This window comes from Nelumbo nucifera, chromosome 1 (assembly GCF_055504915.1).
Source record: "Nelumbo nucifera cultivar China Antique chromosome 1, China Antique-T2T, whole genome shotgun sequence".
NCBI lineage: Eukaryota > Viridiplantae > Streptophyta > Magnoliopsida > Proteales > Nelumbonaceae > Nelumbo > Nelumbo nucifera.
The window spans coordinates 151769928-151786572 of record NC_142649.1 but is presented as its reverse complement, the minus strand read 5'-3'; the positions used below and the strand labels follow the sequence as shown (position 1 = coordinate 151786572).

At 35.9% G+C, this 16645-nt stretch overlaps 1 protein-coding gene across 1 annotated transcript; it reads left to right on the top strand.

Moving 5' to 3' along the window:
- The first annotated feature begins 2360 nt into the window (after nt 1–2360).
- LOC104587892 (transmembrane emp24 domain-containing protein p24beta2-like) lies at nt 2361–7717 on the top strand. Its single transcript, XM_010245656.3, has 5 exons — nt 2361–2754; nt 3246–3455; nt 3745–3931; nt 4025–4132; nt 7387–7717. Exons 2-5 carry the CDS (start codon nt 3246–3248, stop codon nt 7518–7520), a joined length of 639 nt encoding a protein of 212 aa, XP_010243958.1. The 5' UTR covers nt 2361–2754; the 3' UTR covers nt 7521–7717.
- The last annotated feature ends 8928 nt before the right edge of the window (nt 7718–16645 follow it).

Below are 16645 nucleotides of genomic sequence, written 5' to 3'. Positions count from 1 at the left end.
ATATATAATATGTATAATATATATATATGCATATTTAATTGTAAGCTGCCAGCACGGCCCACGGCTTTGCACTGGCAATTTTAGATGATGATGATAATAATAATAATAATAATAATAATATACCCAAAAATTCTATACTTTATGTATTTTTTATTTTTTTGTTTTTTATTATTAATCAAATGAAAATTGCAAAATCCAAATTTGGTTGCATAAACACCTCATCCAAATATGTGATAAACATATCAAATTGTGAAGTTTCAATTATCTTTGACATGCCTATCTACTTGGCTAGACTCCTCTTTTTGCAGTGCTTTATCTTTTGTGTATCTTTTCTCTTTTGTTCATTTATAAAAAAAAATAAGATTTAAATAGATGGAATTGAATGAGGTGAAAAGTAGTAGTTCAATTTACAATTTAGACCTTACAATTAAATAGGGACTAAATTAACAAATGAATATTTTAGTCATTGTATTAAAAATCAAACCAAAATGGACAGTCGAACCGTTTGGCCCGGGAACTGGTTAGGTCATTGGTTCCATTTTGGCCCTGGATTGCTATTTTACAAAAAACCATTGAAATAGTTAGAGAACCGTTGACCGGGTCGGTTTAACCATTAAAATGTTCAACCCAATTAATGGTTCTTGGGTTGCTTTCAAACTAATTTCAAATTTGTTATTTATTTTAAAATATAAATTAAAATAATTTGAAAAAGAGAAAATTTTATATTTCATAATCCTATTCGATTGTTCCCAATGGTCAAAACTAGTTAGGGTTTTTAGTTTTTCCATTTTGATTGTGAGTTTTTTCATTTATTTGGTTCTTTTTAAGGTATAACAAAAAAAAAATTGCAACTGCAAAGAAGAAATCAAAAATTCGATCCAAGAGATGAGAGATTAAACACCGATCTTATATTAAAATCTAAGATACACCAATGAAGTAAATAATCTAGGACTTGAGAGAGATTTAGAGAAATGAAAGAGATGTAAGAAGAGGGCAAACTGTGTTGTAGTGATGGTGATGATGAACATGGAGATAGTTGTCGGTGGCGATTCCTTCTTATTATTCTTCTCAAGGCAAATGGTTCTGCAACAACGACCGGTGAACATAATGACAACCACCTCTGGCGATGCTTCCTTCTATTCTTCTTCTTCATCACCATCTTATTATTCTCTTTTTTTTTTCTCAATTCTCAGCTTTAACCAGTCGCCTCTTTCTCAAAGTCTCACACTCCCCTCTCATAATATATATAAGGTGGACTTTGACCCACTCAAACTGGATGGTTGAACCGTTGGTCTAGAAACCGAAAGTCAAAGTGGTTTTATTTTTGGGTCAGTTTTTAAAACCTTGATTTTTGTCAAAAGAAAGTTCTACAATCTTATTCATATTATTAATAATAATGTAAATATAGAAATATAATCATTTTTTTATATTTTTTGTGTACAAATAATTTTGATATGTCACACTTATTTTTAGTTTAACATGACAAATACATGATATTATACATGTGTCTGAATTCTTTTTTTGCAAAATTTATGTATTTTTTAAACTTTATTATTTATTTATGACATTAAAGGTTAACACATTTAATCCAAAAGTTGAACTATTTACTATTAGTTTTTATATTTCATTTTTGGTTAGTTCTATCTTATGTATTTCATTTTCATTTTCAGTAAAAATAATTCTTGTTTATTACATTTATTTTTTTGTTTGATTAATAAAAATATCATAAATGTGCCTAGTTTTTTTTTTGTAATCTTCTATATTTATTTCTATTTAAAAAACTTTATTACCTAACTATGACTTTATAGGTTGATCAATTTGATTTGGATTATTGAATTGCATAATTGCTACTTGGATAAAGAATGATTTTGTTTTTGAGTCAGTTTTAAAATTATAGATTTATATTGTTAAAATATTGACATAGATCTAATTGGTAGCATTTATTAGCGAAAAATAACTTAAAAATATAGGATTTAATAAGAGAAAATGAGATTTAATACCATAAGTGTAAAACTTAATGAGAGGGGATTAAATGACCTGTAAAGTAATAATTAAAGTTACATTTTCAAACCTTACAATTAGAAATAAATTAAATACATAAATATAATCATTATAGTAGTCATTAAAACTATAATAAAATAACTTTTATATCCTTTCTCAAATAAAAAAATGAAAGATAATTTTAGTCCAAAAAAATTTTAACACTTTTATATATAATATAAATAATATGGATCATACAATAAGAGGACTGCAAATAACACGACCCGCTCGATCGTATGATTTCATACCAGGCCATAGACCTAAAACCTCAAACCCGATACATCCTATACAATCATGCCACACCTGGCACGGCCCCCAGTCTATATGCCGAGCCGTGCCCAGCCACGGGCGGCACAGTCCGATTTATTAGAGAAGGGCGGCAAGAAGCATATTTCGAGGGTTGTCCGGTGATATGTGTGACGCTACGATTCAAGCGGGACTCACTGGCGAAGAGCCCGCCTTTCCACGGGTTCGAACGCGTACCTTCCTCAACGGGAGGGATCCCAATTCCCAAATAACAACCTTTATTACAACAAATGTCAGGTCATTTGTCGTTCGTTACTTCTCGGTCTGAAATAAAGAAGCGGAGAAGGCTCGTTTGGTTAGTTTACCAATTTTATATTTGAGAGAGCTCAATATTGAGGAGAGAAGGTGCAGTCTTTCGTTTTCTCCTGCAAACTTTCCCTACATCCATTGCATTCTTCAAATCCAAAGGTAATTAATTCCTACCTCATGCCATAATTTACATTTCGTCTTTTTCTTTTAACCGACGAAATCAAAAGGGATTTTATAATTTCGTTGGATGCATAATTATCCCTTTCTTTTCATCAGAGTTCAGCTTATCAGATCTGATTCTACGTTGTTTCGTCTTCGCTAGATTTTAAATTAAAGTTCTACACAGGAACGTTTTTTGATTTTGCATTCTTTTTCCCATCCTTTTTTTTTTTTTTTTTCTGGGAGGGTGGCGGGTTTCCGTTTTCTAATTCTTTGTGGTTGTCTGTATATATATGATTTCCAGACTCCTAATTTCTTATTAATGGATTGTTCGTCTCTCTCTCTGGTCTTGGGTGGGTGTGTGAAGTCGTAATTGTCTGTAGATATAGCGGTCGAGGACAAAAAACAGTTTCACGACATAATACTTGGTTTGTCTTGGGAACCCTTTTATCTCTAATCAATATTTTCGTGTTGTTGTGGTGAATTTACAGATGGAGGTTCTTCCCTCGATATTTGCACTTATTGTCCCACTGGTGCTTCTATCAAGCTTGCAACCAGCAGTTGGAATTAGATTTGTGATCGACAGAGAAGAGTGCTTCTCTCACAACGTTCAGTATGAAGGGGATACCGTTCATGTTTCCTTTGTTGTGATTAAAGCTGACACACCATGGAGTTACGGTGAAGATGGTGTAGATCTTGTGGTAAGTTCTGCTTATTTTCAGGGAAGTGGGATCAGGTGTACCAACTACCAAGTATCTTCATTTGCCATTTTACATTTTTCTCAAACATTTAAAGCAATCTACAGTAATGATTTTGATGGAAACAGAAGAAAAGAACTTATATACTAGTTTGATGATTCCGGACTTCTAATGCTACTCGGTTGATTTTCAGAGATTTGTGTCTGAGACTTTCCTTAGCCTTTGTTTTACACCGTTTCTCATTTGCTATAAATACCATCACTTGATTGCATGAGTGTGTTGTTATAATCAGGTAAAGGGGCCTTCTGGTGATCAAATTCATGACTCTCGTGATAAGACAAGTGAAAAGTTTGACTTCATAGTTCGCAAGAAAGGTCTTCACCAATTTTGCTTCACTAACAAATCTCCTTATCATGAAACCATAGACTTTGATGTACATGTTGGCCATTTTGCACACTTTGATCAGCATGCTAAAGATGGTAAGAGCACTATGTTTCTGGGTTATATCTTCTAGTTTGTGTGCACCTAGCTTGAGTGAATAAACTTCTGATAGCTTATCTCTATGTCCGTAGAACATTTCAACCCCTTGATGGAACAGATTGCTAAGTTAGAGGAATCTCTTTATAACATCCAATTTGAACAGCACTGGTTGGAGGCTCAGACTGACCGCCAAGCACTAGGTATGTATAAAAATATCTTATTTTAATCAACGGAAAATCTCATTCAGATAGAAATAGAAAACACAGTGCAGCCTGCTCTCCAAGAAACTTGGAGTGGTATAAAAGGAACAAAATTAACAGTCAATGATTGACAGCATCGGAAAGCCCAAACATAAAACAAAATTACAAATGTTTCCCTGGACCATCCGGCATCTCCCATAGTTCTCTCTTGTTGACTTCCATCCTGGATAGATTGTCTGCTGTTAGTCTGTTAGCAGACCTGGGAGTCCCACCTGAGAAATCAAGGTCATTCAATCTGAGAGAAACCAACTGATTACAACTTGACAATCTACCTCAACCACCAACCTCTTCAGTCTCTTTCCCGTGCAAACTCAGACCATGCAAAAGAGCTAACAGCCCTTAAAAGAGTTTCTCATTCTAGCTGGGCCAATATATAGCTAAAGAACATATTCCCCATGTGATATCTGAAAACTAGGGGTCATTGCATGGTGTGATGGTAAAGTCTTGGGCTGACAAGTGTAAGAATGTGGGTTCAAGGGCAGCCATTTTGTGCAGAAGAATGCAAAAAATTAGGACCGTATCCAGTTTGTTCCTTCTTAGACCCCAAATAGCTGCTACCAACTTTGGGCAATGGCCTTTTTATATCTGAAAGCTCCTATACCTGATTGGCCTGGGTTCCCGAGAGAGCTACCATCAAGCTTTAGCTCAACATATCCTTGTTCAAGTGCAACCTATGGCATATAGAACTGACTAGTCTTTGACTATCCTCTTAGGATCAATTCAATTGGGATTCCTTGAAACCCCGCTCTAGCGTTGAACCTATCTTCCACCCATATCAAGCAAAGGTCTATAATACTAATACTTTCTGAATTTTGACTTTTGTTCTCAAAAAAGTTGTATGTTGCTCTTGAACCAAATACTTTGTTAGAATTTCTAACCTTATTCAGTGCCATAGAATCTTCCCTCTTTTTGTCTGCATAGGAAGAAGCCGACCCCATATAATTGGGACCAGGCTTTGTTGAGTTGAGGAAGGCAACCTGACACTTTAAAGTGAAAGGGCACTCAAGAAAGAGATGATTCGCATTCTCATCACTTCTCAGACAAAAGACACATGTACGAGGAGATATGCACTGATTAATCTTCCTTTATTAGAGCATGTCACCCATGTTCATAATTTTCAAGAAAGCCTCCCAACAAAAGACTTTCACCTTAGGAGACAGGTCCAATCCATAGAGCTGATGCTGAGAAATAGGGGATGGAGAGAGCTATCACCAAAGGACATCAAAAAGAAAGAACAAGAAAATCAACTGAGGATATTGATGTCCAGATTCTTTGATAATCACTGTGGGAACAAAAAAGATAGGGCTATGGGTTTTAGGAGGGGCTTGAAGGATCACGAAAGCCTCAAGTCATTGGTCTGTTGAATAATGTAGTTTATAATTTTCTATTTTATTATTATAATCTCTAAATAAGAATATAAAAATATTGTATGGCCCCATGTACAAAATAGCTAGGCGCTTAAGTGAGGTGATCCTCCATGGGCACCTTGTCGCCTAGGTGTCCACCTAGGTGTTGCCTTGACAACCCCTTACCATCCTGCATCAACTTTGGTGTAGCTCCATTTTAATCTAAATTATAGAATGAATGCCCAATGGAGTAGGGAACCTTGGAGACAAAATCAATTTGTTGGATGATTCTAATTGACTAGGTAAAATATCTCTTTCAAGATTACAGCCTTTTTATTTGATTGGCCAAGAACTCTGCAATCTTTTTAGATGGTTAAGGCCCTCTGATTGACTTAATATCTGGTATACAAAATCCTCAACTAGAATCTGATAAATGAAACCTTTAGAATTTTAGGGAATTGTGCACCATGTATTGTAGGGGTGCATGCTACCAAAGTTCTGGTGGTAAAGAGACTTAGTTATGTGCATCTAGGGGTGGAAAAGCCGAGCTTTTCATGAGCTGCTCTCAACCGAGCTCGAGCCCAATTCACTAGCTCGATTATGAAACAAGCTGAGCTCGAGCCTACTAGAGCTCGGCTCGTGAGGCTCGCGAGCCGGCTCGAATATATATATATAATAAAAATATTATAATTATTAATTATTATAATTCTTATTTTTTTAAATATCAAATAAAAAATATTTTTATATATAACTTTTATTTTTATAAAATATTTTTTCTCAAAATCGAGCTCAAGCCTCATACTATTCAGCTCGGCTCGGCTCGAATCCACCCCTATGTGCATCGCCTTCTATCCAGGAGAAAGTGCCAGGTCAATGGTTCATACCATGTGGGAATAAAAAAATCCTTTCTTTTGGGCAATTGTTTTGCTGATGTGGCAGTTGTTTTTGTTTTCAAAAACAAAGCCAACCACGTTGTCAAACACCCCCTTAATGTTAAACATTGTATAATGCGTTGAGTTTGGATGGGGTACTGAATGAATGACAACCTAGGGCGTAGTCAGTCTAACAGTCTGTATTGAAGACATAATATAAGGAAAGGATATGCATGACCATTTTTTTAAACATTTCACAGACATTCTCTCTCTCTCTCTCTCTTTCTCTCTCTCTCCCCCCAAAAAAAGTCTAAATCCTGTTTACACAATATTCTTACACGTGGCAAGATTGTGGAAGCTTAATGATCCATCAGTCATTTTTATTCATGTTAATCTACTTCAATTATTTACCATGTAAATACTCTGCATTAAGAACATACACTCAAATTCAACACAACAAAGTCTCATCCCGACTGGATGAAGTCAGCTACATCAATCCTATTTCACCTATTCTACTCTATGCTTTGCAGTACCATGTCTATTGTTGATTATGGACCCTGCAATTGTTTCTCACTACTTCAACACATGTCTGTTTTGGCCTCGCCCTGATCTTCTAGATCATTCAACTTGCAATAGATGACTTCTTAATTGTGCTGTATAGTGTAAATGACCGGATCATCTAAATCTGCTTTCCCTCATTTTATCTCTTGTCAGGGCTACTCTTGAATCCCATAAATAAATATTCCAAGTGAACAATTAAGTTGGTGTAGGCATCGAAATTTACATTTTTCTCTAGCATTTCCTTATGATATAAAGAGAAGTTTAAACAATGATTGAAGAGTTCTCTTATTTCAATTTTATATTTGGGAAACTAGCATAATTTTCATTGCATTTCCAGCAAAAGTAGATATTATAATGGATCTTATATTTCCATCATTCTTTTAATTCTGATTTTAAGCTGACAAACAAACCGCAGTGAATGAAGGAATGAGCCGGAGGGCAATACATAAGGCCATGTTTGAGTCAGCAGCACTAATAGGAGCTAGTGTTCTCCAAGTCTATCTCCTTCGTCGCTTGTTTGAACGAAAACTTGGAACATCTAGAGTTTAGGTTCAATGATGGAGTTTTTATTGGTTGTAAAATTCAAAGGATATTTTCTTCCCTGGATAATTTTTTTTTTCCTTTTTTAGTGAAAATGGAAACAAAATGGTTCTGTAGCTCATTCCTTCATGGAATTTCCCTACAGGGAATAATATGTACAGTTGCTAATTCTGGGATTTTACTTGGATGGTTGGATTTTACTGGGATTTTCCTTTGGTCACCTAATTTTAGGTGGATAGTTTTTTGAATTTCTGATACGTATATCTGTATTTTCTTGTTTTAACTGATTATGTTATGTGCTTCGGAAGTAAATAAACTGAGAAAAAATTGCAGAGCCAAGATATCTTTTATTTATTTAGAAAAAAAATCAATAATTCATTAATTGTCTAATCAGTAAAAATATTTACATATAGTCCCCTAGCAGATAACTGATAGGTAATATTTACATTCCTTTTACAAGCGAAAGATAACATCATAACATTATGGCCCCATTCGTTTTTCGGGAAAGTTATTTACCCAGATTTATCCATATTCTTTTATTTTCCAGATAAATAAGAAAACGTCTGTTTTAGCCATAAAAGACCATTATTAAAAGGGGTAATGTTGCTCAATTCAAGTGTTGGCAACTTTTTTCCAAATGAGAGTTATTTATCCACCTGGGAGATAGCGTACCAGGGAAATAAATTTTCTATGATTTCCGCATAAATCTTAAAAAAGAACATGGGTATCTTGATCAATAGGAACTAAAATCCCATTGACCAACTTTCTCCCCTCTCAAAATCCAAAAAAAGAATGGGCCTTATATTTAAAGCAACTTTCTGTCCACACACAATTAGTGGATTTGCTTTGCATCAGGTTTACTATTTGTTTAGCATTAGAATAATCTATAATATCCTTAATTCTTTTAATCTTTGCTTCCATGATTCCCCAATTGCTGCAAGCACCCTGTCATTGCCATCAATGATGGTAAGTACAAGCAGCTCTCTCCAATTGTTGCATCAAAGAGCCATTAGCATAAATGCGTTTAATATCAAGTTTATGTTGATCCTCCTTAACAGATACATTTGTCTTTGGAATGAGCTAATTTTGTGATTTAGGATACAAATATACATGATTTTTATGTCTTAACTGAAGAATGAATTTTGCGGTGGGGACAGGTTCTTAGATTTTACAACCTGTATGGGTGCAGTTAGGGTACAGTTAGGTAAAACTTGACTCTTCCGATTTACACATTGAATTTACTAAAATAACCTTGGTACTTATAATTAAATTATTGTTTTAAGGCATGTATACTTATGTATTATATATTGAATTTAATTATGCTTTGAATCTTATATATAGGATAATTAATAATTTATGTATTTGTTTACATGTTCAAATCAAATAATTGGAAATTTTGATGTCTGTTTAGATTATTATTATTATTATTATTATTATTATTATTATTATTATTATTATTATTATTATTATTATTATTATATATATACACCAAAGTTCCCATTTTTGGCTTCTGCCAATGTTCTATTATTTTATGAAATAACTTTCCTAGAGTGTTTACTTTAGATATATTTTTCTGAAGCCCGAACCAAATAGCTCTGGCGTATTGGTAAGAGAAGAAAATATGATTCAAGAGTTCTCTATATGAACAAACAATATTGCTCATAGGATTTAAAAAAATTCAATTTGTCTTTTCTTTTTGATGGATCCCCAATAAGTTTTGCATAAGAAAAGCTGAAATTTGAAAGGAAATTTTAATTTTCACATCTCCCTCTAGTTTACATTTGTATGAGATACAGAGAGAAAGTTTAAATAGCACTTATATGCGGATTTCACTATGTACTGATGTGTATTTGAATATTTCCAAAGGATCATGTCTCTATTGATCTACATCTACCTCTACTAATTTAACTCCAGATTAGAGTCTTAAGATGCTTTGAGCAGAATGCTTTTAAATCCACACAATAATTTGTCAAACCACTATCCCAATATATGAGAGAGTGGAGTTATTAATCCTTAACAACTTGTCAAACCACGCTAGTCAAGGAGAGTGATTTTTAGGGTTCATTTGTCTGTTTTTTTTTTTTTTTGGATTTTGAGAGGGGGCTAGGGGAAAGTTGGTCAATGGGACTTTGATTCCCATTGATCAAGATACCCATGTTCTTTTTTTCAGATATATGTGGTTTTGTAGAAAATTTATTTTTCTTAGGTATCACTTACCTGGGTAAATACATTTATCTGAGTAAGTAATTTACCAGAAATCAAACAGGGCCTTAATGATTTTTTATTGATACAAAATCACTTTATGCTTATAATTTTAAAACACAAGTCCATTGGTTTGGTTCTCAAAAAACACAAGGGCAGTCCCATACTAGAAATGGTTTACATGGTCTAGTTAGAAGAAAGAACTTACTATAAGAATCGGAAATACTCAAATAGCTAAAATTTATAGGCATAATCATCATTTAAGCCTTATCCCGATTATATGGGGTTTGCTACGTGAAATGTATTTGTCCATTCTGTTTTGTTCTGTGTCATATTCATTGTTATAGACATTTAAATTGTTTCTTATATTTCTACCCAAGTCTTTTAGCATGCTCCTAGCTCCTCTAGTCCCTTCTATTTGTAATAGATAGATGATGTCAAATGCCTTCTATGTACATGATCAAACCATCTCATGTTAAAATGCACGTGTCAATGTAGAATCTCGCATTGAAAAGAGATAAGAATGAAAAGGACTTTATATACAAGGATTGGCCCACAATTAAATAGTTCAAGCTTTGGGGTTAAAGGTATTAACTCCAATGTGTATATCCTACATATGTTTAAGTTCCCTAATTTTGACAACTCCCCTTATTGTACAACAGTAGTATTAGAGGCAAAGGTTCAACTAGGCTCAAGTATTGACTTGCACACAGTTATTGAGTGTAAGAAGAAGAAGAAGAAGAGGTATGGGAGAGAATTGGATGTTATTGTTCACACCTAAAATATTCCATTATATGTTAAATATGAAATTACAGTCATGTCCCTAAGGGTGCCCAAAATACAAATAATAAGAAAAGACAACAATACCCCTAAAGCCAAATACACATTCTCAACACTCCCCCTCAAGTTGAGCATAGATATCTATCATGCCCAACTTGCTCAAGTTTCTATCAAGTTTTGACTTGTTGAGACTTTTAGTGAGGCAATCAGCAAGTTGGTCTCTGACCTAACAAAAGGCACACATATCTCTCCATTAGCTATCTTTTTTCTAATGAAGTGCCTGTCAACTTCAATATGCTTTGTACAGTCATATTGAACAGAGTTATGAGCAATGTTTATGGCAGCTTGATTATCATAGTGTAGCATCATTGGGGTTTCAGTTTGGATCCCAATTTCTGATAACAAGGACTTCAACCATAGCAGCTCCGATACACCATGAGTCATAGCTCTATATTCAGCTTCAGCATTAGATTGGACAACAATAGATTGTTTTTTGCTTTTCCAAGACACAACATTACCCCCTACCAAGGTGTAGTAACCGAAGGTGAATCTTCTATCATCTATAGAACCTGCCCAATCAACATCAGTATAAGCCTCAACCTTGAGATGTCCCTGGTTAGAGTATAACATTCCTTTGCCTAGACACCCCTTTAGGTAGGCAAGAATCCTGTTAACAACCTGCATATGTGAAGTTCTAGGACTATGCATATATTGACTCACCATGCTAACAACATAGGATATATCAGTCGAGTTAGGCACAAGTAAAGAAGCCGACCAACAAGCCTCTGGTAGACATCCTTGTCTAGCAGAATATCTCCATCATCAGCACTCAATTTATGATTGGAGTCAATAGGAGTTTCAACTGGCTTACACCCCAGTTTTCCAACCTCATGAAGGAGATAAAGGACATACTTCCTCTGTGAAATGAATATCCCTCCCTTTGACATTGCCACTTCGATTTCAAGAAAGTATCTGAGATTCCCAAGATCTTTGATTTCAAATTCAGATGCAAGGAATGACTTTAGTTGGTTTATCCTAGAGTGATCATCTCCAGTGACAACAATATCATCCACATACACTATCAACAAGGTCCGCTTGTGATTGTGTAAATCCAATTTTGAGAATAGCCTTCCTGAATCTATCAAATGAAGCTCTAGATGATTGTTTAAGCCCATAAAGAGATTTTCTTAAATGACAAACCTTCCCCTCACTGTTGGGTAAGATTACCCCCGGTGGTAAATACATGTATACATCCTCCTGAAGATCTCCATTTAGGAAGGCATTCTTCACATCCATCTAATATAGAGGCCATGAATAATGAGCAGCAAGAGACATAATAACTCGGATAGAGTTCATTTTGTCTACAGGAGCAAAAGTCTCTTGATAGTTAATCCCATATGTTTGGATGTATCATTTTGCCACCAACCTAACTTTGTATCTTTCAATTGATCCATTAGTCCGATGTTTAATGGTATACACCCACTTGCAACCCATTGGGACTTTGCCTTTCAAGAAGATGAACAAGCTCCTAGGTATGGTTTTTTAAGAGGGCCTCTATCTCTTGATTCATAGCATCATTTCCACTGAGGTGACTGAATTGCATCTGAAACATTATGAGGAATAGAAACAGAGGAGATAGCAATAACATAGGCTTGATAGAAAGGTGAAAGAGCATCATAAGAAACATAGTTAGTGATGGGGTAGGCAGTGCATTTCCTTTTTCCTTTTCTAACTGCAATGGGAAGGTCAATGTCAGATTGTGAGACATTAGGCTCAATAACAGTAGGAGAACGAAGTTTAGGGTTGCTTTCAGAGTTACTTGGAATCGAGTGATTCGATTGTTATGGACATTTAGCCTTAGGAGTATCTTTCCTTCTACGCCTTATAAACCACTATTGTCAGGATTGTTGGAGAGGAACAGGAGGAGGAATGATGTTATTACAAGGGGAAAACGAACTAGGAATGTCCATAGAGGTAGGAACAAGGAAACAAAAAGGAGTCCGATCTTCACAAACACTCTCCCCCTGAAGAGAAGGACAAGTGGACTAAAAATATGGAGTAGACTCAAGAAATGTAACATCCTTAGATACGTACCTTCAACTAGTATGGGGATCAACGCACTTGTACCCCTTTTGGACTGAAGAGTAGCCCAAAAATATGCTTTTGACAAATTTAGGGTCAAGTTTCAGGCGAGAAGGACTCATGTCATGAACAAAGCAACTACAACCAAAGACTCTAAGAGGCAAACTGAAAATAGGATCCTTAGGAAACAAAAGTTGATGAGGTGATTGAAGAGAAATGGATCGTGAAGGAAGTCTATTAATGAGATACACTGCTGCTTCAACTGCATCTCCCCAAAATCGAGTTGGTACATTCATTTGGAAGAGAAGGCCTCTTGCCACCTCAACAACATGTCTGTTTTTACTCTCTACTACACCATTCTATTGCGGAGTATGAGAACATGAACTTTGATTAATTGCTCCATTTCCTTCAAGGAATAATCGTAGATACTTTTTAAAATACCCCTTAGCATTGTTAGGTCATATTATCTTGATGTGCCTTTCAAATTGTGTTTCTACCATCTTGAAGAAGTTTTGAACAATGGAAGGGACCTCATCTCTACTCTCATCAGGTAAAGCCAAATATATCTAGACTAGTCATCAATGAACAATATAAAATATTTATAGCCGCCCATACATGGAATATAGTATGGGCCCCAAACATCAGTGTGTATCAATTTGAAAGCAACATCACTCCTATTACTTGCAGGATATATAGTTCTACATTGTTTTGAGAGATGACAAACTTCACATTGCATACCCAAACTAGACTTAGACTGACATAAGTTTGGAAACAAAAATTTAATGGACTTAAAAGACACATGACCAAGGTGACAATGTCACAACTTCAAAAAACTCAAATTTTCATCATGACATAACTTAGTTCGGCATATTAATCCTTGCTCAGAGGTTTGATAAAAAAGGTAAACTCCATCAGCTTCATGTTCAGTTCCAATCGTCATTCCCGTTCTCAGATCCTAAAAAACATAATGAGAAGGGAAAAAAAGGTCATTGAATAGTTATGAGATTTGGTAAGAGTGCTAATAGATAAAAGATTCTAGTAGAAGTGGGGGACATGAAGGACATAGCTTAGGGAAATATAACGAGTAAGCTTAACCTCCCCCAAACTAGAGATAGGGGTTTGAGATCCATCAGCTACGGTGATTTTTCCTTCCCTAGAGCCAACTTATAAGATGTGAAGTGCAAAGACATACCAGTCATATGTGCACTAGTTCTAGAGTCCACAATTCGGGAGCTAGTAGGAAAAGATTGACAAGTAAGTACAGTACCTGTTTTTGCAAAAGCATTGGAAGGATTACTAGAACTAGTAGAGGTAGAGAGCCCAGACTTCTCAAGCTGAGTCAACAGAATCCTGAGCTTCTCCATCACATCAGAGGAACCATGTGTGGGAGTTTGTACATTAGGAGGGCAATCATCTCCAACAGTAGCAAAATGAGCATTACCCTTCTTTGTGGTTTTAAACTTGTCAAGCTTCAAATGTGGGTTCAATTTCCAACACCTATCCTTCGTATGTCTCGGCCTCTTGTAGTAATCACATACCACATCATCATGTTTTTCATTAGTATCATGTTTGTTTGTACTTGACTTGGACCTTGAAGACATGTACGCAAAATGATCCATCATGAGGTTTGCATCATAGCAACCCTTCTATTCTCCTCTCCCTACACTAAGGAGTATGTAGTAGCAAGGGAAACAATATCTGCACTCAAAATGTGTTGTCGAGTAAAATCATAGTCACCATTCAATCCAACCAAGAAGTCAAACACTCGGTTCTTCTCAACATACTTCCGATACTATTCACCGTCCTCAAGGTTCTTCCATTCCAAGTTCTCTAAATGATCAATTTCTTCCCATAGAGACTGGATCTCCCTCTGATGTATATTACAGGCTTCTCTTTAGAGTTGATAGACTCGAGCTGCATTTTTTGCTTGAAAGTACATAGCTATAACATGATCCCAAATATCCTTGGTAGTGGAGAGGAACGTATAATTGCGGGCAATATGTGGCTGCATTGAACACACTAGCCATGACATAACTAAGGAATTATTAAATTCCCATCTAGCAAGTGTGTGGTCATCAGCTTTTGACTCCTCCTCTCTACTAGTAATAAATCCCAGCTTACCCCTCCCCTACCTTCGATAGTAAGCTTGGCTGATTGAGACCACTCTAGGAAGTTGGTTCCATCAAGTTTTATAGTGGTTATCATACCACTGGAGACATTGACATTACCCAACAGCACTTCAAAAGTGGTTTGTAACTCTTTAGGCACATCCATTTGAGTCGGGTAGGCCTTTTAACAGTTCTATAGCACTACAACCACCAACCGACACACATAAGACCCACAAAAGATGGGAAACACTCGGCTGGAATCCAATGGGAGGCCCAAAACTAAACTGGCAACAATATAGGAAGGAAAAAAGACCTCCCATGGAAATATTAGAGGTTATAAGGATGTGGAACCACTTCCCATACCTTTAGCAATGCCAAATAAACCAAAACCAACAAGTTTCAAGCATGCATTGAACTCAGACAAGGAAGAAAAAAATCCAAACATCGAACCAGTATTTTTCTGTAATTTTTTATTGTAAAATCTGGGAAAAATCGTAGACACATTAGATGAAGATAAGAACCTTACCACAATAACCCTAAAATCAAGGCGAACCAGAGTATACCAGATTCAAGGGTTGCTGCCAGTTTCTGTATGGACTGTTGATGTCATCCGACGACGACCTGACATCAGCAGGTCTTCGTGAGTTCGGGAGTTGGTAGAGGAACCTAGTCCAAGACTTCTTCCCACTCTGGTACCAAGTTGTTGAGTGTAGGAAGAAGAAGAAGAAGAAGAAGAAGAAGAGTTGCGAAAGAGAATTGGGTGTTACTGTTCACACCCAAAATATTTCATTATATGTTAAATCTGAAATTACAATCATGTCCCTGTAAGGGCGCACAAAATACAAATAATATGAAAAGACAACAATACCCCTAAAGCCAAATACACATTCTCAACACACAATGACTCCCAAGGCTTTGTTGGTTTTTCTCATGGTCAAGTAGTTAGCAAGAATGGTTGATCTCTCATGATGATTCCATCCATGGAAATGTGTTCCCATAGTTCGCTCCTTATGATTGTGAGCAAAGGGTTCTAGTCTGGTGCAAGCCAAAATTGGTGATATGATAACCTCTTTTGTTTGAGGGGAATATGAAATACCTCATGTAGAAGAAATCTACACATATGGCAGTGATATTGTCGTGATGCACATGTTAGTGTAAAATCCTACATTGGAAAGAGATAAGAATGCAAATAACTTATATACAAGTATTGGCCGATGTGTGTTACCTAATAGCTTAATCTTTTGGATTAAAAGTGGTGTCCAACTCTTATATGTAAATCTTATGTGTGTTTTGCAAGTTCCCTAATTTTGGTGATTCCCATCATTGCACATCTCGGTCTACTTTGTTTTATTTTATTTTAGGATAAATTACAAAACCCCCCTATACTATGGGGTCTGTGACAAAGACCCCCTTGTACTTTTTTTGCGACAAAGACCCCCTTCCATTAGCCTTCCATCAAATCTGTCATTACAATATTTTTTAATCCCCATACTACCCTTGAAAGAAAAACATTGTTCATCTTCCCCACCTCACCATACACAAACAGCAGAAACGACAGACTTCTAAGTCCTCCCTCTCTCTCCCTCTCTCTCTTCTCCCCCTTCCTATTTTTCTCTGGTGTAGAGGCTGAGTTCCGTTTTAGAACAAACGGAGGCGATCTCTGAGCTTCGTTTCATCTCCAAGCACGACTCGGATAGTCATTTCTTCATAGCAGAAGCTGACGCCATCAATTGCAGAAGTTGACTGAAGGTTAGAGTGGAGAACGTTTTGCTAGAAGTTTCCAAATAAAAGAAAAAACCATTCGACAGGAAAACACGGTGGCTACTCTAACCTTCATAATAAAATTTGGCAATTGCTTCAGTCAAATAAACGTTCTCCCTCACTTCTGATTGTTCTCCACTGTCTTTAGTTTCCTTATTTCAAAACACTAGTTAATGGTGTGTTGATGGATGTTGGGGGAAG